The 24,463-nt window shown below is 47.3% G+C and overlaps 1 protein-coding gene across 1 annotated transcript in view; it reads right to left on the reverse strand.

Moving 5' to 3' along the window:
• LOC144819158 (integrator complex subunit 10-like) overlaps nucleotides 1-24,463 on the reverse strand; it is a gene marked incomplete at its 3' end in the record, with an annotated part of 321,688 nt that overhangs the window by 56,776 nt on the left and 240,449 nt on the right. Inside the window, exons 8-9 of the mRNA XM_078677130.1 lie at nucleotides 15,591-15,673; nucleotides 13,320-13,472 (exon numbers count right to left, since the gene is read on the reverse strand). Of these exons, the coding sequence (XP_078533256.1) occupies nucleotides 13,320-13,472; nucleotides 15,591-15,673 (236 nt within the window). The remainder of the gene's footprint in view (nucleotides 1-13,319; nucleotides 13,473-15,590; nucleotides 15,674-24,463) is intronic.

The raw sequence follows: 24,463 nt of genomic DNA on the forward strand, positions 1-24,463 counted from the left end.
CCTGGAATTATCCCCGATAGCACGCACCACCGTCGGCGAGAAAAAAACGAGCAATTGGACCATAACAAGTAACTGGATTGAATTCAAGTAACTGGTTCTAAAAGTAACTGGAATATCGCCGTAAAACACGTACCTGCAGCAGTGACGGCTGGGACCCCTGCAGCCTCGGCGGAACACAGGACGGCTGGACGGGAGCCGAGTTGAGAACCCGACCGGAACCTTGCTGAGGAACTTCCTGACAGACGACGGCATCCCAGTGCCCTCTAGAGAGTGGAGCTACCCTGCTGGCCCGCAATCACCGCCGGCAAGTGATCAGTGTCACTGGAGCCGCCGGGGCGAGTGACAAGCGGACGGGACGGGAGTTGGCGCTGACAGATCCGGCACGGGTGATAGAGGGAGAGCCGACGGGAGGCTTCCCCCCCCATTCCAGTGAACCTACGAGAACGGTGCAATCGGCACCTAGAGCGGTTCCGATGTGCCCTGTTTGAGTGATTAGGGCAGCGTTCTGACGGGAGGCTGTGGAGCGACGAGAACGGAGCAATGGGTATCTAAAGCGACTCCGGTGTGCCTGTGCCCTGTATGTGTGCTTTGAGCAGCATTCCGGTCTACTCCACTCAGCGGGAGGCGAGCAGAGGCGCATTTCGCCGCCACAGGAGCAGCGGCTGACGGAGCGGAGCCCTGGGGAGGACGGGACTGCCCGGAGGAACGTCGAGCCATCACCGCCTGTGACGGGAGCCTGAGGCGATCAGAGGAGGGGCGCCGCCGCCCAAGGAGCGGCGGGAAGCAGGAGAACGACAGGAGAGGGAACAGACAATAGGGCGTCTGAAAACAACGCCTATCGAAGTCGGAAGGGGCTGCACGCACGTAATCCTGCCAGTGGGCGCTGCGCGCTGTAGCTGTGTTCCTTGTGTGCATTACTTTGAAACACTTGCTGGCAACAACATAGAGATCTACAGGAAGGTATTTATCTACCTCGTTCTCCGGTACACATCTCCTTTGTTCAAAATGGCTGGGGCCATAAAGCTGTAGAAATAAATCCCCTCCTGCACCACCACCGCCCTGAGTTGACCGTGAGGGTGCATTCCAACTAGATCAAGGGTCACCTAAACTGAGATAAGTCTCGTTCTTTCCCCTCCAAGCAGCAACTAGAAAGCATATACATAGAAATAGGACTAACTCGCCCTCAGTAGAAAGGGAAACTGATCTCTTTGAATACAGATAACAACAGACAAAGCACTAACACTGCCTACTCACTATTTTGGCAGCCATCTTGAACAGTTTGCTGAGCAATAGAATTTGTGTGAAATGTGTATGTTGCTAACACACATATTTAGATTTTTCACTAGTGCCACTTTGGATCCATGTAATATAGTGTTTGCATTTATCCCTTTTTGACCCATGCAGCAGATTATTGGCATTTATTGTACGCCTTTATTGTAGTATTATACTTCCACTTGTTTCTTGGTGCTAACACATATATTTTGATCTGTCACTAGTGCCTCTCTTGATCCATGGAACATAGGGTCTGCATTTATCCCTTTTGACCCATGTAACATATTATCAGCATTTAGTATATGCCTTTACTGCAGTATTATACTTCTACTGTGTCGTGGATATATTTACCTACACCTAATTTACTTTGCACCGATCGCTACCTCTTACACTTCTGGATGCTCATTAGTTCACTTGTAGCCTTAACGTGCTGTGGGCATATGTATGTATTGTGCTGCATTAGTTCATTGGTATTATACGCATATCTGATTATTATATAATTGTGTACGCATATCTGATTATTATATAATTGTGTATGCTGCTAACACATATATTTTCCTCTCTCGCTAGTGCCTCTTTTGATCCATGTAACATAGTGTTTGCATTTATCCCTTATGACTCATGTGACATATTATCGGCTCTTACTTGTAATTTTACTGTCTGCAGTTACCTGTGCTCTTGTATATCTACTCTGTACACTCCCCAACACCCGCCTTGACGCCATCCTAACATGGAGCACTGCGGCAAACACACGTATAAAATAATCTACCCACCCGCACTCACAAAAAAAGCCGCTAAACGCCTTAAACACAACTTCCTGAGGTCCCACCCTGAAACACCCTTTGCCGACACCTACTTCTCTCCGGTAAATGGATCCTTGAACACTGATATCATCTTCCACACCGCACGCAGAGCTCAATAGAGAAAAGCGTTCCTTACCTTACTCAACGTCTCCACCATCAGGAAATCCGCTCATGGACTAACTTTCTCCATCGCACCATCTAAAATCTTCCCAGGCAGTACAGCCATTACTATTTACAATAACGGGATTGTTCTAATTCAATCCACAGACAGAAACCTGGAACACCTCGACAACCTGTTCCCCACTTTCAAAGAGCACCTCCCCAATCATCGGCCCTCCACACATACTCCAATCCAACTGAACCAGAACTCCTCACTTCCAACCAACGTCTCAGAGCGACCCACCGCCTTTGACCCTCACAACCCGACTCTATGCCACCCCAAATCCCACCTCAATACCGCCACCCCCGCCACTCCCTACACTCCCGCCGCACCCAGCTCCCCCTCCAACAGTGCCAACAGTGCCCTCTCTCCCCCCACTCCCTGCTCCCCCCCTCCGGGCCCCCACTCCTCCCTCAACATCTCCCCCCCTACTCTCTGCACTCAAACAACTCCTGACATACACCCCTCCCTCAACATCTCCCCCCCACTCCCTGCACTCCCGCCACTCCTAGCCTTCGCTCCGCCCCCAACAGCGCTCCCCCCATTCTCGGCACTCATCACATTCCAGACCTACACCCAACCCTCAACATCTCCCCCCCACCCCATGCACCCCGTCACTCCTAGCCCCCACTCGTCCCTCAACAGTTCACTCCCCACCCTTAGCTCCCCCTCCACTCCTGGTCCCCACTCCCCCCTCAACATCTCCCCCCCCCCACTCTCACTCCCCATTACTACACTTGCCCCCCCACATCGACCAGTCGCCACACGTCTCGCATTTGCCCCTCCCCTCCTGTTACCGACTACCCTTCCAATAACTCTAACCCCACACCCAACGGCACGCTGGACGCAATCATGACCACCCTCCTCCAAGTGAAAGAAGATCTCCACACTCTCAAAGAGTTAATCCTCACGCACACCGAGCACCCCCCCTCTCCACCACTTCTCAACGAATCATCAACTCCCCCCCACATCCTAGGCACCCCATACTTGGGACCTCTATTCCCTCTCGCAATACCTCCAACAGGCTTAAGCGCACCATCAAGACACATCCCAATCGCTCTTTACATTGGACCTCCATCCCCTCTCGCAATACCGCCAACCGCCCCCAGCGCGCAATCAAGACTCTCTCGGACCGTGACATACACACCCTACTCAGCACATATGCCCCGGCAACCCAAAACAGCTTAGCCACCAAGCACATATCCATCCCTACGATTGTCTCCAACCCTATTAGGCACCCCACGCATAGTAACAGAGGCTCTGTCCCCGACAACCTCACTAAAGTCCCTCTCACTATGGCCCCCTCCACCTCCCCTTGCACCCCCAGACTCAATTGCACACTTCTCAACTGTAGATCGGCCCAAAAACACTCGACGGAGGTCGCCGACCTCATCCTGTCTAGGAACCTTGACTTGGCCATACTAACGGAAACATGGTTAACTGAATCCTCCAATCCTATCATGGATATCCTAGTCCCCCCCAACTACTGCATCACTAGACTTGACAGGTCCAACAAGACAGGCGGAGGAATAGCCTGCATTTACAAGAGCAACCTCTCTATTAATAAAGTCACCGCCCCTTCCCTTACCTCCTGTGAATACTTCTGCCTTGATGTCACCAGTGAGAACAAACCTGTATGTTCACTACACATCATGTACCACCCCCCGGGGGACAACCTCGTCTTCTCCCAACAACTCATGGACACAATGTCAATCAACACAGGACGGCAAAACACACAAATCTACCTTGGTGACTACAATCTCCATTGGAATGATAGCAGTGACGCAGTAGTTAATAGCCTCAAAAATTTCCTTATCACTTCTGACCTCACTCAAATTTGCAACACCCCAACACATGACAAAGCCTCTATCCTCGACCTGGTCATCTCCAAAGAAGGCACCACTCAACTTGACTCAATACAACCCTGTGACTGGTCAGACCACCATATTATCACATTCCTCATCAAGGAAAAAGTAAAACTCATCCCGGTACAATACGCCATGCCCAAAGTTTGGAAAAGAGACATGAGGAAACTCAATCCAATCTCTCTACCCCCTAACAGCTGCAATCTCCTACTCCCCCCTACCGACGTTACTGACGTCCAGGACCTAACAGACCACTATCTCAACTCCATGGCCTCAATAATCAATGAGGCTGCACCGATGCAACTGAAAAGAGTATCCACTAAGATATCCAACCCCTGGTACAACGGGAGTCTCAATGAAGAGAGACGGGCTATGCGGTGCACAGACATAATATCGACTCCAAAATATCGTTTGGACAGAATATCGAGTTTTAAATATCGTTTGGACAAAATATCGACAGGACAGAATATAGACAGCCAAAATATCGTTTTTAAGGTAAGTGAAGTAATATCGACTGTAAATAATATAGAAAGTGAAAATATCTAAGTATATAATATAGATAGTAAAAAATATGGTTTTTTAAATAATATTTAATTATTTATAGTGTTTTTTCATGTTATAATATGTGTGAAAAGTGTCATTTTATGTTATAATTAATTTAAATTAATGAATATTTTTTTTAATTATTGTGTAATTTAATTCTGTAGCGGGTTGTGGGTTTATAGGGGAATAGGGTGGGAAGTAATTTAATTATAATTAATTAAATATGTAAATTTATTAATTGGTAGTAATATTTAATTAATTGGTAAGTAAATAATATTTTTTATTTATATCAAATTTAATTGGTAATTAATTTAATTTAATTGATTAATTGCTAATTATGTTAATTTAAATACTTTATTTCCTGTAGCGGGTTGTGGGTTTATAGGGGAATAGGGTGGGAAGTAATTTAATTATAATTAATTAAATATGTAAATTTATTAATCGTTAGTAATATTTAATTAATTGTTAATTAAAAAATATTTGTTAATTATTTTACATTTAATTGGTAATTAATTTAATTTAATTGATTAATTGTTAATTATGTTAAATTAAATTATTTATTTCCTGTAGCGGGTTGTGGGTTTATAGGGGAATAGGGTGGGAAGTAATTTAATTATAATTAATTAAATATGTAAATTTATTAATTGGTAGTAATATTTAATTAATTGTTAATTAAAAAATATTTGATAATTATTTAAAATTTAATTGGTAATTAATTTAATTGATTAATTGCTAATTATGTTAAATTAAATTATTTATTTCCTGTAGCGGGTTGTGGGTTTATAGGTGAATAGAGTGGGCAGTAATTTAATAATAAATAATGAAATAATAAATGTTTTTAATTGTATTTAATGGAAAATAATTGTAAATTAATTTTTTAATTATCAAATAAATAATTGGTAATTAGTTATAAATTAGTATTAATAGGTAACTAATAGAAATAATTATAGTTAATTAGTAATTTTAATATATTAATTATTATGTTATATTAAATAGTTAATCATTTTTAAATACATTTATATTGATATTATTTTGTAGTTTATTTATTAATATATGAAGTATTTACTTTCCCTAATGTTGCACCCACTGGAGTGGGAATAGTAATTTTAACCCTTACGCTATCCAACGCTTTCCCTACTGTTGCACCCACTGGAGTGGGAATAGTAATTTTAACCCCTACGCTATCCTACGCTTTCCCTACTGTTGCACCCACTGGAGTGGGAATAGTAATTTTGACCCCTACGCTATCCAACGCTTTCCCTACTGTTGCAATCTTTGGAGTGGGAATAGTAATTTTAACCCCTACGCTATCCTACGCTTTCCCTACTGTTGCACCCACTGGAGTGGGAATAGTAATTTTAACCCTTACGCTATCCAACGCTTTCCCTACTGTTGCACCTACTGGAGTGGGAATAGTAATTTTAACCCTTACGCTATCCAACGCTTTCCCTACTGTTGCACCCACTGGAGTGGGAATAGTAATTTTAACCCCTACGCTATCCAACGCTTTCCCTACTGTTGCACCCACTGGAGTGGGAATAGTAATTTTGACCCCTACGCTATCCATCGCTTTCCCTACTGTTGCACTCTTTGGAGTGGGAATAGTAATTTTAACCCTTACGCTATCCAATGCTTTCCCTACTGTTGCACCCACTGGAGTGGGAATAGTAATTTTTACTCTTTTGTAATTGTATGTTAATAATATTGGCTATTATTTAATTAAATTTTGTTACTATATATATATGTTTTAAGAAATATGAATACAAAAATATTATTTTTTTACTTTCATTAATTATTTAATTATTCAAAGTTATTTTAAGTATTGTTAAGTATATTTTAGTAATTACATTTTTATATTAATGTAATTAAACATTGTTTTTATTAAAGTCGATATTTTTTACAACTATATTTTTGTAAACGATATTTTTAACTCGATATTTTTGTACTTACCTGTTTGTAGATAGAAACTCGATATTTTGTCTCTCGATATTTTGTCAACAATATTTTTGTTGGTCGATATTCTGTCCCTCGATATTATTTCAGTGATCCGGGCTATGCGAATGGCAGAGCGCACCTGGAGATCAGTTCCCTCGGCACTGCATCTTAAAACTCTGAGGGAAAAGAGAAATGCATATTTCAGGAAAATAAAACGATCAAAATCAGAGTTCTTCAGACTCCAGCTAGACCAAGCAAAAAACCGTTCAAGTAAACTGTTCGAGCTAATCCGATCTCAATCTAAGGAGCTACCCCCAGCTGTCAACATTGTGAACACTACTCCTTCCTGTGAAGATTTCTCAGCTTTCTTTAACAAAAAAACTGACAATATAAGGAGCGACCTCCTCAATGACGCAATCCTTTACTCAATACCCAACTGCATAACACCCAATAAACTAAAAAACAATGCGACATGGTCATCCTTTGACACCTACTCTGAAGAAGAAATTGACAGAATACTCAGCACCCTAAAACCATCCAATCACCTCACTGACCCCCTTCCTGCTAACGCCGTAAAAGACTTCATCCCTTTGCTACTCCCACTCTGGACTAAAATTATCAATAGCTCACTACAACAAGGAACCATCCCGGACTCCCTCAAAGTTGGACAAGTTACACCTTTACTAAAGAAACCAACAGCCGACCCCACTGATCTAAACAACTACCGTCCGATTACCAACATTCCCACTCTCGCCAAACTCTTAGAAAAATGCGTCCAACTACAATTGACAAAGCACATAGAACAGTTTGATCTCCTCAACCCACACCAATCAGGCTTCCGAGCAGGGCACAGCACTGAAACGGCTATGACTCACATAATTGACGACGCCATCCAAATCTTAGATCAAAATAATACCTGCCTCCTCATCCTTCTTGATCTCTCTTCAGCATTCGACACAGTGAAACATGAGAACTTACTCGATCTCCTAAAGACAAGAATGGGCTTCTCTGGGACTGTGCTTCGTTGGTTCACTTTCTTCCTACACAACAGGTCTCAAAAATTCAAGAGCAAAAACCTGATGTCTTCCCCAGTACCGGTATCTTTAGGTGTCCCTCAAGGATCCTGCCTATCCCCTACTTTGTTCAACCTAGTTATGGAGCCTCTCACCACCCTGCTACAAGCATCCAATGTACACTTTCACATGTACGCCGATGACACTCAAATATATCTCAAGTTACATTCCCCCAAAGACATCCTGAGTCTGAATTCAACGATCAGAAGCACCCAATCCTGGCTGGCCGATAACCACCTCAAACTCAATGCTATGAAGACTGAGTTCCTCCTAATCTCACCTCCCTCGAAAATATCCTCCGCACAAACATGGCTTAAGCACCTAACAGCACTCAATGTCCAACCGACAATCGTGGACTCAGCAAAATCCTTAGGCATAACACTGGACACCAACCTCAACATGCAGCAGCATATCAGCAAGGCTACTAAGGGGGCGAACTTCCACATAAATACCTTGAGGAAACAAACCCTTCCTCCCAGCAAAAGACTTCCAAACAGCAGTACAAGCTCTAGTCATCCCTCGCATAGACTACGGCAGCGTGGCCCTCTGCGGCCTCCCCCTAACGACAACTGCACCCCTCAGAGCGTCACTAAATGCGGCAGCGAGACTCATCACTGGATCAAAAACACTCGCATATCTCCCCTGACTTCAAATCCTTGAACTGGCTGCCTCTTGAAGCCAGAATACACCTGAAAATTGCCTGCATGACGCACAAGGCTATTCACCTGAAATCACCCAGCTACCTCACTCATAAGTTGACAATTTCAGGAGGGTCCAGAACTACCAGGAGCACAAACAATCTTCTGCTGAAACCGCGAAGATTCCGGAAGGAAAAAACTTACAAACGCTCCTTCTCTGGAATGGCGCCCAGGATCTGGAACGCACTTCCTCCTGAAACGAGGCTCATCTCCTCCTCCCTTCTTTTTAAGAAAGAAGTCAAAAGTATCCTTATGGCTAAATATACTTGAACAATGCGTCTGACTTACACTGCTAACAGTATTCCAGTATTTTATTATGATATAGCCTATATATTCCTTTGCACATGTGTTGTGACTTATATTAGTCTATATATTTTAGTATATTAGCCTTGATTCCTCATACCTGTACTATATTTTTGTTATGTACATGAACTTGATGATTTACCTACCTACTATGCCCCCTTGTTTCCCCTACCCTTCCACCAGCCTGTGTAAAGCGCTCTGTTATCTGCAAAGATCTTGTTCGCGCTATATAAAACTTTCAAAATAAAACAAATTAAATAAATAAATAAGCATCGGTGAAAAGGAGAGTCTTCAGTTTCTTCCTAAATGGCAGGAGGGCTTTTTTCGGCATGAAGATGACCTGGTAGCATATTCCATAGTTGGGGGATGAGGATGGAGAAGGCTTGCCCTCCTTTAGTCGTGTAGTTAAACCGCGGGCAGGTTCATTTGTCCCCCGTGGAAGATCTTAGGATGCGGCCAGGGACGTATTTCCCCAGGCATTCATTAATGCGTCTTGGGGCCTGTCCATGCAGGGCCTTGTGGGCAACACAAAGCCCCTTGAATTTGGGACAAAAATTATTTGGCGGAGGCGCACAGACTCCCCAGACCCTGGAGACATCACCTCCCCGGCTCCTAAAGAGTCAATAATACTGGGAGGGGGCAGCGAGGTACCCCTCCCGGGCCATATATGGCCCCAGAAACCACCATCTCCCTGGGGCCAGCCTGTGCTCAGAGTAGGAAGGAGGGGGCTGCGTGGCTCCCCTCCAGGAGCAATACATGGCCCGGGGAACTGCCACCCCCCCAGGGCCGGCTCCTGTTATGTCCCAGGGTTCCCACCTTCTGCACATAACTGCTTGCTTTGACAGCTCCCGCCAAGTAAGAACAAACACTGACTCTGCTCTTAGCAAGCGACATCTGTGAAACTGCTCCCGCTTGCTGAGAGCGACGTTTTCGTTTGCTTCCCTGCCTGCTGTCAAGTGAGCAGGGAAACAGATGAAAGGATTGCTCTCAAAGACAGGGAGCTAGATGTTTAGCGTATTCTGGAGATGAAATCTTGTATTCAGAAATCACTGTAAAACCATGTGTCACATGCTGAACATCTGAGCACCTTCTCACAGTTCAATGAGGGAAAAAGAGACATGACACCCTTAACAAGTGGGTGAGTAGACAACAAAGAAGTAAAACCATGTGTCTGAGATTTTATATACAAGTACCTTCTAACAAGACATCCTAGGAAAGAAAGACTGACTACGGCGAAATAAAACCAAATGTTACAGGCTAAACCTCCAAGCACCTTCTCACAAGTCATCTGAGGGAGTAAAGACACCGAGGCACCCTCGACATGTGTACATTGACAACGACATAATAAAACCACGTGTCACATATTGAAAATGCAAGAAGTCTTGCAATCCAACGGCGGAAAGAAGACTCCATGACAAATGGTACCTTTGGCATATATGGGCATCACATGTTTAACATCTGAGCATTCTAGTCGGTCATTTGAAGGAAGAAAGTAAATCTGTGACACCCAAAACATGTATGTGAACAACAAAAAAACAAGTGTCACAAGATAAACATGAGTAAATTTCTATTCAAACCTTTACAAAGAAAAACTACTTCAACAAAAATTGCAAACACTTTACACAGCTAATGGTTTTGAAATAGCGAGGTTACCTGTGGTTTTAATGTGAAGCATCAATGTACGAAGACGCAGCGGGGAGCGCAAAACTAGACCGAAACAAATGCTACGAAGCACAGTGAAGCTTTCAGTGCCTTGAGACCCTCATGGGTGATTAGCCGCGCTTTATAAATTCCGATTGACTGATTTATTTACAAACTGGTTCAGTAAGCGAACATGACCTAAGAGTTTGCCTCTTGAGGGTGTTTTCTCTGCATTGTTTTTTTTTTTTTTTTTTTTTTTTAAACCTTTATTGTGCATGAAAAGAACAAATACGGGCCCACAACCGTCAGGCCGGACACGATACATTGAAGCACAAATGCAAATAAAACAGTTCCCCCGCGGCAATAGGTGGCTTAGCAATAATCAACGAACGTTACACTGGATAGAAACATGGCGCCGGGGAGAAGGAGCATTAAAGGTTAATTTTAAAATTTTCTGTTCGAAACATAAATCAATGAAGAATAAGAACAAAAGAATACTGAGTCCATACAATAGCATCACTACAGGAGCGGGAGGCATCATCACTAAAAACAACAATGGAAATTAATACATCGGACAATATGGCGGTACTAAGAAAACAACAAGATCAGCAGCCAGCATTTACGCACCACAGACAGCGCCACCCCCTCCCCACTAACCCCCAGCACGGACCCAGAACAGAAACAGGTGAAGAAAGCGCAAAAAATAAAAATAAGGCCCATAGAAAGTAAATGGAGAAAACTAAAAACCCTCCCCCCACCCTACAGCAACGCGGAGGCTACGGCCTACCCCCCCCCGGCAGAGTGTCTGTCGCCCATTAAAGAACCCGAAATATAGACAAGAAAAGAAAGAAGGAAAAGAGAAAAAAGGAAAGACAAAGAAAGAACAGCCCTAATAATCTCCCATGAAAGGGAAAGCGGGGAGGAGTCCACCACCCGTCCCCCAGCTCCACCCACCCGCAAGGCCAACAGCGCAAAACATGACGACCGGCGGCGGCAAGCATTACAAGCAAGAGAAGTCGGAAACACAAAGGCAACCCACATCATAAGCAAGGATAGCGATCCACATCCCACATGTCTGCCCTCAGTATCACCCTCCCAAAAATCAATAAGGATGTAGAGTCCGGCGCCAAAAACATCACCAGAAGAGCAATTCACAAGGCACGAAGCCGGCACAGTGCACAGTAAAAGAAATCAGCACATCACAGATCTGGCTCGGTCAGCAACGAGTAACCCATCAGTCAGTAATAGGAAGTGTTCATCCCTGTCCCGTTTTTTCACGTGCACCACAGTTCACCAAAGTGTCCCAAAAAAACGCAAACAGCAACCCAAAATCAGCAAGTCGGTACAACCCCCCAAGCATGGCAGCTACGCTCAAACCCAATGATCCCATCCCGGGCAAAAAATGAACCATCCCCATGTCACAACGCGGAGCCAAGTCAGGAGGAAAAATGGCAACATCCAACAACTCCCGAGGCGACCCCCGGGCAGTGGGGAGCATGGCTAGGGGCAAATACTCCCATCGCGATTCCAGTCCGACATCTTCACGTCGCCCCGGGCATGTAACATCCGCAGCCTTGAAGTTTCCGAGGTCCGGAGATTCGGATCCGCCATTGTGAAACAGGGCAGCCATCTTGATGGAGACGGACGAGGAACAAGAACAGTAGAAATGTATCTGCGAATCAACCGTTCGCGATCTCCCCAATGCACACATGATATCTTCCACCTTGTCGATCAGGATTTTAGCAGAGTGCGCCAGAGCGTGACGAAGGGAGAGGATAGCAGCCAGAAGATCGCCATTTCCCAAATCGACACCACTCTCCCCTTCGAGTGTGTCCCTTTGCACTACACGTCCGCCATCACACTGCAGCACCGACTTCCCCAGGCTGTGTTCCATCATGGCCGCCGTTTGCGTAGGGGTAGACACTACAAAACAGGTCAGGGCATTCAAAGTGGGAAGCCAGAGTTCCAGTCAATATAATGGTCACAAACAGTGCCAATATGTCGCCACAAACTGAAGACCCAGAGAGACGCCGTCTTGTGAAAGTGAGCGGGAGCAGAGATTCGGGAGCCTCCCGCCGATTGCGGAGCTCCACAAAAGCCGTTTCTCGGCAGCCAGCAGTTAGGACACTAGCCGCCGTGCGGTGCCCAAAACGAAGCGCCAGGCACGATTCGATCCGTACCTGCAGGAGAGCGGGGCATGTGTGTTGAGATTCGGGTACCCCGCACCAGGAAAAATCCGACCGGCTCACAGCGATTGCTGGCCTCCCAAGTCGCGCACTGAGCGGCCGGCCTCACCATCCACTCGAGGTCCCGGTATGAGAAGCGCTGTGGGCCGCATATTGCGATCCGTCATTTCTCCCGCTAGCGAAAACGGTACCGCCTCAGAATTTCTCCACCGGTCGCCGTACGTCATCACTATCACCAATCTGCCATGGCGGGCCAGGATAGACGGCAGGATAGTGGCAAAGGTGGAGATGACCCTCGGAGCCGAGGGACTGAGCGTCCTACCCGGACGCCATCTTGGCTCCTCCCCCTTCTCTGCATTGTTTATCTTGTCTGCTCAGTTCATGCTCTAACTGGCCAAGAAGAAGGAGTCAGAACTGCCCCAGATTGAGGGAATACATTTTAACTGTGAAACTTTATCCTATCATTTGACTGAACTGAATACTGAAATAAGGTTTCAATAAAGACATAACACCGATTGGACACGACAATTATTGAGAGTTATTTGCGTGTTACCTTCATCTAAGCTTCAATACTGCACCAACGTCAAAGATGAGCCTTGATGCTTTGACCAGCCCTACAGAGGAGGCACGTGACAGTCCAGGCAGCTCGCAGTGTCATCTGGTTCTGAGGTTCCAAGGACATCAGCAATACATGTCACACGCTATTGCAGAGCTCTATGTCCCTAAAGCACTGCCCCGACTAGAGGCCACCCCTGCCGGCTTACACCATTCCAAGCGTGGCGGTGCCACAAGAGCTGAGCCAGCCACCGTCGTCTCCCCCGGCTCCAAAGGTCCACTTACCCTGTATTCACCGAGAGCGAAGTGGCAGGTCGCCAGCTGAATGAGCGCCCGATGCTGCTCCAACGAGACCTGTCCAAGGATCTGCAGCGGGGCGTGCGCGCCCTGGAGAGCGGTCAGGATGTGGAGACTGGAGACCGCCTTCTTGTACTGCCCCTGAAAGAAAGAGGGTAGAACTGGAGAAGGTATGAGGAGCAGATTCAACAGCTGTCTGCACACTAGTGAAACTGGAAGAAACACAGCAAGCTCCTCTCTGAGCCGGCTCTGGTCAAACATCCCAAGCGAGGGACAAAAGGAAAGTCAAATATATTATTCAGCACAAAAGGTTTAGAAGGTGCTGGTTTAGGCCTTCCAAATTTTAGAATGTATTATTGGGCCATTGCTTTGAAAACTTTTCGAGTTCTGTTTTTTCATGATTATGTATCGGAACCAGCAACCGCACCGTCTATCTTTGAAATGCTTCTAGGTACTCATGCCCGGCAATGTCTGCTTAAAGTTATTGAACACAGCTACTATAAAAAAACTAAATTTAAGGTGGTCATAGCTGCACTATTAATTTGGAGACAAATAAATAAAACTTTACGTATTATCTCAAAATTGAATTATTATACACCTTTGTCCGATAACAAGTCATTACCTGTAATTTTTCAAGATATGGTAATCTATCGGTGGCATACGAAACAGATCTATTCACTTGGACAATTATATCAAAATGGGTCCCTTATGTCTTTTTCGAAACTGCAAGAGACATTTGGTTTATCTAGGAACGATTTTTTTAAATACCTACAGATTCGTAGTTTTCTGGAAAAAAAAAATGTCTTATTCACGGATATGATGGAATCTGTTGATATCTTAGAAAGCTCTAGGAAAAATAGTCGTATTGGTATTATTTACCAATTAATGAACAATAGGCGTCAGAATGATCTTGATCATCACACCGTGAAATGGCAGCGAAAGCTTGGCATTGTAGGGATTGATCTGGTTAAAGTGTTTGAGATGAGCAATAAGATACTAATTAATAGTTCTCTCAAGAGCCAACATTTTATGTCCACTCTAGATCTCTATTATACACCTGCAAAACTGTTAAAATGGAAAGCTCAAAAAGGTATTAATTGCAGCCGATGCGGTACCTTAGCTGCAGATTCAATTCATATGTTTTTTAAATGTTCCAAATTGGCTGCATATATAGCGAAGATTGAAAAGTTCTTGACTAATCTGTTACATGTGGGGATCACGCTCCATCCCACTATTATTATTTTTGGTGTTTATTTCCCCCCTCGGAATCTAACTACAGATCAAGAAAATTTTATGTTTGTGGGAATGTCGATTTATCGAGCCTGTATTACTTCCAGATGGTTGGATGTAGAACCACCAACTTTCGAGCTATGGTTGGGAAAGTTGCTAAATGTTTATAGATTGGATAAAGCAGTGTATAAACTGAAAGGTGTTAAAAAGAAGACCTTCGGTCGTAAATTATGGTCGCCAATTGATAACTGGATTTAAATTGTATGATGGCTGTTTTTTTGCTTTCCTCCTTTTCTTTTCTTTTTCTCTTCTTTTTCTCCGTATAGCACTGTGATGGTCTCCTCATTTTTGTTTTATCCTTGTATGTACTACCTCTGCCAGAAAATAATAAAAAAATATATTAAAAAAAAAACAAAAGGTTTAGAAGGGTCGAAACTTAGCATTTATAAATGACGCGACTTTAAGGCCAGAATCGACATCTACTGAGCAAACAAGAAAAAAATATTCCACTGCAAGGCCTACCACTGCCGACGAGGGCCTATTTGGTGGCATATGGGGGGTGTGCCACGCCCTATGAGATGCCCAGTCTGATTCCCGATGTATGTCCCTAAAGAGGACCAGTGGGACTCTAAAACCCTTCTTGGGACGCCTGCTATAGCCGTAAGGGAACTTCAGGGCCCTCCCCTTCCCTGCAGGACTGAGGTACCTTTAATGGTTCTCTAGGGTACGCGTCTCTGCAGAACTGCAGTGCCTTTAATGTTACTCTAGGGTACAACCCATCATCTTTTCAGGACTGTGGCACCTTTACTAATAGTCTAGGGTACTCCTGCGCAGGGCTGTGGTACCTTTTACGGTACTCTAAGGTACTTCCCTTTCGCTGCAGGGCTGCTGCGCCTGTCATGGTTCTCTAATGTCCCACTCCTCTCCTCTGCAGGACTGCGCTACCTCTTCCTGTCTCGAGCTCTATGTCGTTGATCCTGTGATTCTGTCATTGAAAAATAAACATTAAATCAGAGGCCTCAAATTTACCTGAAAAATGATCATATCCGTGAGGAATATTCTCAGCCACACCCAGGTGTCCGTCTTCCAGGACGAGCGGATTCTTGCAAATTCTGCACAATCAGAGAGGAGACAACTTTAGGTTAGGGTACAGCAGCAAACAAATACAGCATTTAATATCATATTTCAAGGAATGATTGCTTTGGGGGTTTCTAGATAGGAAGTGCCCTGCCGTGAAGGCATCTGCTCCCCCAGTACCCCAGGGAGCACTGCAATGCCAAGGTGGCCCCAAAGGGCCCCTTCGAGAGGGAGTGGGCACTGCCCTCTCCACCGAGCTCCGTGGGTCCAGGGAGGAAAGCTTTTAGCCGGCCCCTGGTGGGGATGCCTGCTTTTAAAAGGCTCCGTCAGTCTCCCATAACTGAGGTCCTTGGCTTCCATTGGACGGGGCATGACTGGAAGCTGTGTGTACTGTGTCTCCCCCAGTATCCCAGCAGGTGTGTAGGCGACGGACACCCCAATACCTGTCTGCATTGCCTTGGGCTCCATGAAAGAATCTCTGGGTCAGAGCCCGCTGAGCTGCTTCCGAATCCTCTGCGGCCCCCGGTTCAATCTCCTGGGCTGGAGACGTTGGAGAGATAGGTCAGCAAAGCCCTACAGGTTCTGCAACTGAAACCACGTCAAAACGCTCTGCGCGGTTGCAGCGATATTAGCATTGAATCGCCGGCCTCCTGGCCTCAGTCCTAAGCCTCTGACCCTCTGTGATCGCCCGAGCCCCAGAAGATCTAACCGAGGCCAGCAGCTTCACAGGCAAAGCTCTTCTAGGGGAGTCAGCCTCAAGCGTAAGGATCCTGGTGTAGGGACACCCGGGACACCCTCAGACCCTGGTCACTGGGCACTGCCCTGCACCATCCCTCATCTGCATCTGATTTGCATCATCAGAGTCTGATTGGTCATTGTGAGAGGTTGGCACTGGTTTCGGCCCGAGGTTCTCAATAGTTTGGGTCAGAGACTGGCATTGGTTTATCATCGAAAATGAAAATGAAAATGGTTTGAGCCCAATTTTAGGTTTGGGTCGGAGGTTGGGGTTGGTTTGGGCAAGAGGATGGCATGGGCTTGGACAGGAGTATGGCATTCGTTTGAGCCTGAAGTTGGCATGAGTTTGGGCAAGAGGTTGGCACTGGTTTGGGTCCAAGATTGACATTAGTTCTAGTCCCTGTGACAGCCTACAAACACGGTTGCCCGACGTGCAGTCACACATTCACTAGACCAGTACCAGCCAGAGCCGCAACGCAGCTGCACTCTATCAGTGAAGAACTTGGCTTGTGCTTTGCACTTTTGATGGGATCTGGGACCACGGCGCCAACATTCAAGATTACAAATGGATTCTAAGCCCTCTCCCAAGTAGGCATGTTGCACCACCAGGCTAGCCGCAACCCGAGGGTGAGCTGCCCGATGTGCTCTACATCTTGATTTTGGTGGAATTAGGAACTCCGGGACAGGGTTATGTCCTTTCCCCACAGGAAGTGGTCATATAGGGGGCGGGGGGTGTAATGACCTCAATGGTAAGTAGCCTATTGGCTACTACACTTCACTCCCCTTAACGCCCCAAAATTGAGTATTTAGGTGGCCCCCTCACACCAGGAAAGCAGATTCGCCTGACTAAAGGAGGACAAAGAAGAGCCAAAGAAGCGAGAACTGTCGCCTACCTGTAGACTTTGGCGGCAAACCCTGTCTACCTGCTCCAGTCTCGACAATTGCAACAACTCGACTCGTCCTGCAGCTTTCATCATCCAAAACGCTCGGAGAGCTGCCAGCACTTCGCCAACCAGCCAGCATATCCCTTGAAGAGGAGGAGAAACATCCCCGCATTCTGCAGGCACCGGCTACGGCTGGTTCACCGTTCTGCTGACCACCGTGTCCACAGACGCAGCAATCAATCAATCAATCAATCAATACATTTATAGAGCGCACTACTCACCCGTAGGGTCTCAAGGCGCTAGGAGGGGGGGTGCCTTTACTGCTCGAACAGCCAGGTCTTGAGCTTCTTCCTGAAGGAGAGGTGGTCTTGGGTCAGGCGCATGTCGAGCGGGAGGGAGTTCCAGGTCTTGGCGGCCAGGTAGGAGAAGGACCTTCCTCCTGTTGTCGCTCTTCGGATGCTGGGGACGGCGGCGAGGGCGTGGCTGGTTGATCTGAGGTGGCGCTTGGGAGCGTAGAAGTTGATTCGGTTGTTGAGGTAGCTCGGGCCTTGGTCGTGTAGGGCTTTGTGTGCGTGGGTGAGGAGGCGGAAGGTGATTCTTTTGTTGACGGGGAGCCAGTGCAGGTCTCTCAGGTGTCCGGAGATGTGGCTGTTTCGTGGGATGTCGAGGATGAGTCTGGCTGAGGCGTTCTGGATCCGCTGGAGTCTCTTCTGGAGCTTGGCGGTGGTTCCAGCGTAGAGGGCGTTGCCGTAGTCCAGTCGGCTGGTGACGAGGGCCTGGGTGACAGTCTTCCTGGTCTCGGTGGGGATCCACCAGAAGATCTTCCGTAGCATGCGCAGGATGTTGAAGCACGACGAGGAGACGGCGTTGACAGCAGCCACCCAGGAGGAGGTCACTGTGGTCCAAGAGGTCAGAACCATCTCCCCACCATGTTTGGAGATGCCTGGGCCCCCAAGAGCCACTTTGCACCAATAACCGGGATACCGGACACCTTACAGCAACCAAGGTTTGTTTGTAGCCCAATCTGGACTACAAAAATCTGCAAGATCAACCAGCCGACAACAGATGTCAGCATCGCAGAGGCCAAAACCAAGTGTCTCAACACTACTGTCCCGTTCTCCAGGTCGACACCGAATGGTAGAGCCTCTAACACCAACGACCCGCAGACTAAAATACCTCAATACCTGAGCCTCACAGCCTGAGTCCGAGCGGACCGACAGCGTCCCATAGGCTCTCAAGAACCTAGCCCCCTTTGGGCTCCGACGGACTAGTCCCCAATCCAACACTTGCAGCATTTTTCAGCTTACAGGTTTCTGCATGGACGTCAGATGTAGCGTTCAGGGCCTCTGCACCCGGACACACCAGTAAACGGAACCTGCTGGCGTTTCTAAGGGCCTTGGCCCCCTACTTACCTCAAGTTCAGTAGATCAATCCCTGAAGTCGTTTCAAGTGACCCCTATTTAGTGAATGTTTAACCCACAGGAAAACATTACCACGTTCGAGGCTCAGGCCTCAAATCTGACAGCTGTCATTTTTTACTGTGTCTACAGTAAAATTTGATATTGTCAAAAGTACTTACCCAATTACAAACCGCTTGGTGTTAAAAATTCTATAAAAATACATGTTAAATTCCTAAATTGGTCTTGAGTTTCTTCTTGATCGTGTCTCTCATTTATTGACCGTATGTGTTCAACAATGCTTAGCGCTACCAGAGGCGGCTGGTCCCTTTGGGCAAAGGGGCTGCGCCCCCTCTATTTCCCCTAACATCAGCACCATGCTAATTTTCTAATTACTATTATAATGATTACAATAGTATTTAAAAAATTAGCTGTGCCGGCTTGGCTGCCACTTCTGACCCTCGCAGCAGCGAGGTTCAGGCATCCAGGAACCTAATACTGGGCGAAGCCAGGGCTTACCTTTTTCCAGCCCTGGTCTGTTCAATCTTAGGCCGTCCTTGAGGAAATAAAATTGGCAGTTGTGCCCCATCGTTTCCCTACTCCGCCTGTCTGCCATTTTGATTCGGACAACACCCATCTTTGCGTGTGTCATCCATTTTGTCTCCAAACCCACGAACAAGACACCCTCCCCCTGGCCCCTCCGTTCATTGACCACACATTCTTGTGGCTCGGCCAATTCCAAAAACCAACGAGATAGTTTCTGTTTTAAGAGATAGTTCCTGTTCTTGACTCTAAGCCAGAAATAACCCCCGGTTGAGAAAGGGCCTTCAACTAAAAGAGCATTTCGACACTGAGGAAGGACCCTCAACTGAAGGGAGCACATTTCCACACACCGCATGCACTCTCACGAGACACAAGAGACGCCCAGACCTTGACACATCTGGTTGGAAATAACTATTTGTCACTTCCTTATTTTTTTCTTATTATTTCCAGTGCCTGCCGTCTCTACAGTGTCTCATGATGTCAAGTGAATGAGATGACGAAAAGGCCTCTTGCGGGACTGACTGCATCAATGACTGTGGAACTGGGTGTAAATGGTAAGAACCAAACAACGCAGAAAATAAAAATACAAAAAAGTCGACCAATTCACATTTTTTGCCAAAACTAAATATTTACAGCATTGTTCCTAGGCTTAAAGGTGACTGTTCACAGTGTGCGCATTATAAGTTATGGAAAATAGCAATTGTGTTTTACAAACCATGCTCATAGTAAAATAGGAAAACAATAAAACCATGTTTTTGTGATATAGTGAGACCTGTCACTGAGCAGAAGTTTATCGAGCTTTTGGGGTGGGGTCCCTGTCTTAGCTCTCTCAAACAACTTTTATTGGCTTTGATTTCTTTAAGTTGTTCGTTAAATCGAGTTTCTTTTGAGCTGTTTTCTGCGGTTAAACTTTTTTTTATAAAGTAATTTTCATTGCAGTCAAGACTCCAATCTGGCTGCAGCGCCACACCCTCCCCCTTCCAAAGGGGAGAGAAGAGAAGACCGAATGGTGGGGGCAGGTGTCGAGGCCAAGTTTTTTTTCATTTTTTTTACAATTAGGGCTGGGAGGAGAGCCCACGTTATGTTGGCCAATACAAAGCACAACACAATTTAGGTCCCACCAGCCTCAACAACTGCACCAGCGTTCACATCACTGCCAGATTCCTTGAGTCAGCAAACCTCCTGCTCACCACTGTCCCTGCGTCCGAAGAGCCGGACCCGGCGGCTGTGCCTTCCAGTGCCTGGGTGCTAAAGTTTGAAACATACTACCCCTTCAATCAATCAATCAATCAGTGATTTGTAGAGTGCACCACTCACCCGTGAGGGTCTCAAGGCGCTGTGGGGTTGGGGGGTGGGAGGGATTTCGGCAGCTACAGGCGTCGGACAGCCAGGTCTGGGGCTCTACCTGACGCCGGTCATCCGAAAAGCCAGGTCTTGAGGCTCCTCCTGAATGCTTGCAGTGTGGGGGGTTTGTCTGATGATGAGGGGGTAGTTAGTTCCAAGTCTTGGCCGCCATGTATGAGAAAAACCTGCCTCCCAGTCTGGCTCTGTGGATGCAGGAGATTTCAGCCAAGGCCAGGTCAGCAGATCGGAGGTTTCCCCTGGGGGCGTACAAGGAAATTCTTTCTTTGAGGTTTTTGGGTCCGGTGTTGTGGACGGCTTTGTAGGCGTGTGTGAGCAGCTTGAAGATCACTCTTTTTTCGACACGTTGCCAGTGGAGGTCTCGTAAGTGTTGGGTGATGTGGTCTTGTCGTGGATGCTGAGGACGAGTCTAGCTGTGGCGTTCTGGACGGTCTGGAGTTTGTGGAGTAGAGGTTTGTAGAGATGGAGTAGAGATTTGTTGATTCCGGCGTAGAGGGCATTCCCGTAGTTCAGACTGCTGGTGATGAGTGGGTGGGTGATGGTCTTTTTGGATTCAGGGGGGATCCATTTGAAGGTCTTGGGGAGTTTGAAGAGGGTGTTGAAGCATGTGGAGGATATGGCGTTGATCTGTCGGTTCATGGTGAGGAAGGAGTCGAGTATGATGCTGAGGTTACGAGTGTGGTCTGTGGGAGGGTTGCTGAAGGCGGGGGGCCACCAGGTGTCGTCCCACACGGAGGGGGTGGATCCGAGGATGAGGACTTTTGTTTTGTCCAAGTTGAGTTTCAGGCAGCTGCTACTGATCCAGGTTGCAACGTCCTTCATTCCTTCCTGGAAGTTGTGCCTGGTGGTGTTGGGTTCCTTGGTGAGGGAGAGGATGAGCTGGGTGTTGTCGACGTAGGATACTATGCCGAGTCTGTGTTTTCTGATGATGGTTGCGAGGGGGGCCATGTAGATGTTGAAGAGCGTAGGGATGAGGGAGGATCCTTGGGGTACTCTGCATCTGATCTCTGTGGGTTCGGAGAGAAAGGGTGGGAGTCTGATTCTTTGAGTTCGGCCGGTGAGGAAGGAGCGGATCCAGACTAGGGCAGTACCCTGTATGCCGGCGTTGTGGAGTTTGACGGGAGACGGTGTTGAAGTCTGCTGAGAGGTCTAGTAGAATGAGGGCTGCAGTGTGGCATTGGTCGAGGAGTGTGTGGATGATGTCTGTGGCGGCTAGGAGAGCGGTCTCGATGCTGTGATTGCTGTGAAAGCCAGACTTGGTTGTGTCGAGGATGTCATTGGGTTCTATGAAGTTCTTTAGCTGGATGTTGATGATCTTCTTGGTATTTTGGCTGCGAAGGGGAGGAGGGAGATGGGCCTGTAGTTCTCGAGGTCCGTCAGGTCTTCAGAGGGCTTCTTGAGGAGAGGTTTGACTACTGCGTGTTTCCAGTCGTCAGGGAACGTGCCTGTTTCAAGGATGCAGTTGATTGTCCATCGTAGTTCTGGTGCAATGGCGGGGGCGGCCCTGTGAAAGAAGTGCGAGGGGCAGGGGTCAGTGGGTGCTTCGGAGTGTATGCTCCTCATGGTCTATGCGGTATCTTCTGTGATGACAGGGGTCCAGGCGAGGATGGTCAGCTGAGTGGAGTTGCTGGTGGAAGGTGTTGGGTCTGTGCTTTGGTCCTATTCGTCAAAGTTGTTGTTGATTGTCCTGATCTTGTGGTAGAAGAAGCAGCTAAATTTGTTGCAGAGGTCCTCGGAGGGAGGGACGTCAGAGATCTCCCTTGGGGGGTCTGAGGAATTCTTGAATGATGTTGAAGACTTCCTTGGTTTTGCAGGTGTTGGAGAGGATTCTGTCCTGGATGAAGTACCTCTTTGTAGATCTGAGGAGTAGTTGGTGGTTTGCTGTAGTGGCGGTCCTGTAGGCGGTGTGTGCTTCCGGGGCTTTGCTGTTCCTCCAGGCTTTCTCGAGACGCTGGCACGAGTGCTTGGATTCTCGGAAGTCCGTGGTAAACTAGGTGGCTTTCGCGCTGTGGCATCTGTAAGGTTCTGGAGGGGTGCGTGTGTGTTGGCACAGTTGACGACCCATTTGTGAAGTTCGTTGGCTAGAGTTGTGGTCGGTCGTGGAGGGGGGGTGTCGTTGAGGGCAGGCGAAGTGCTCTTCGGTGATATTGCTTCAGTTTCTAATTGGGGCGTGGCGTGAGCATGTGTGCGGTGGGATTCGAGAAGGAGAAGTGGACGCAGTGGTGATCTGTCCAGAGGGGTTGCATGGTGTGGCTGAAGCAAATGTTGATTCCTCCAAAGATGGGGTCAAGGGTGTGTCCTGCCTTGTGGGTGGAGGTTGTGACTAGTTGCTTCAGTCCGATATTGGCGAGGTTGTCTAGGAGGGCGGTGGAGTTGGGGGTCACTGAGGTTGTCAAGGTGGAAATTTAGGTCTCCGAGCAGCACGTGGTCCGAGGAGGCGAGGGCGTGAGGTGCAATGTGGTCTGTGATGGTGTTGGTGAACAGAGCGTGGGTTCCGGGAGGTCTGTAGGCGAGAGTTCTGCATAGAGTTGTTTTGGGGTTGACCTGGATCTGGAAGTGGATGTGTTCCATAGTGGCTGCTGAGTCATTTGCGATGGAGGTTGTCAGTCAGAGAGCTTTTGTGGACAATGGCGAGGCCTCCTCCGGGGTGGTTGGGGCGGTCTTTCCTCTGAATCTTGTACCTATCGGGGGCGACCATTGCAAGGTCGGTGCAGAGCTGGCATTGGCCCAGGTTTCATAAGGAAGGTGACATCAGGCAAGAGGGTGCTGAGGAGTTCCGTGTTTGCGCAGGGGGGGTATGTTGAGGAGGGTGCCTCTCTGGGGTTTGGGTGCACTGGCATCCGGTGGGATGGTGGTGGCTGGATCCAGAGGTGGGTGAAGGTGCGGCGGCAGTGTCGGCAGGAGAAAGAGCCTTGGGTGATGCTTGGCGTAGAGAGCTGGCAGGTGCTGCGTCTGGGGTAGAGTGCGTGGAGGGTTGCTGAGTCATAGCAGTGGGAGGTTGGCAATGGTCGCCATTGGGGATGGGTACTGACGGGCTTGCCTTTGGCGCACCAGCGGTGCAGCCGCCAATAAGTAGGGGTTGGGGAGGGAGAGCAGCTGGGAGACGGGAGCGGGAACATGCAGGGGGAGGGGCCGCAGCTCTGGGAAAAAGGAGCAAAAAGTGAAAAACTAGAAAAATAAGCAGCAACAGAAAAAGAGAAGCGGCACAGAAAGACAAAAAAAGGCACAAATAGACCAAAAGGCAACAGAGAGACAAAGGCACAAATAGGCAAAAGAACAGAAAAACAAACAGAAAGGCAGGCAGAGTGGACCAGGAGAAGAGCAAGGCTCTCCCACTGGACCACCAGGAATGAGGCAAAGGCAGGAGCCTGCGAGTGGAGGAGGGCCTCGGACATCTACCTGGACCAGAGAGGTGCTGGGGAAGACACAACGACGGAGCTGCGCGAGGGGAGAGCAGTTTCCCTGACCAGGAGATCAGAGGTCTTGCTCACATAAGGGCTGCCAGCTCAGTCGCAGAATTCAAGCACAAACATTTAAAGTACAACATTCCTGTTTTGATTAAGAATGGGTGTGAGTGAGAATAAGAATATAGAATAATTTGGGCTAGCCCACAGCCATTTAGTGTGTTTTTACAGTCCACCAGTTTCAAAGATCACCAGCCGCCACTAAACACTACCCTGTGATAAGCCTAAACTGCTCCCTCACACTACCACAACAGAGAGCATTTGGGATTATTAAGTTAAGCCCTGTAAACCAATAAGAGTCGTCTGGACTTTGTAATTGGCATATGTAATTTTATAAATTAAAATTATAAAATAAAAAAATAAAAACTTCAGGTGTCTAAGGTCTTTCTACATTGTGTACTTCATTTTATATTTTGCATAAAAAGCCAGCTTCCTACATC

Source organism: Lissotriton helveticus, chromosome 2_1, assembly GCF_964261635.1.
Source record: "Lissotriton helveticus chromosome 2_1, aLisHel1.1, whole genome shotgun sequence".
Classification (NCBI taxonomy): Eukaryota; Metazoa; Chordata; class Amphibia; order Caudata; family Salamandridae; genus Lissotriton; species Lissotriton helveticus.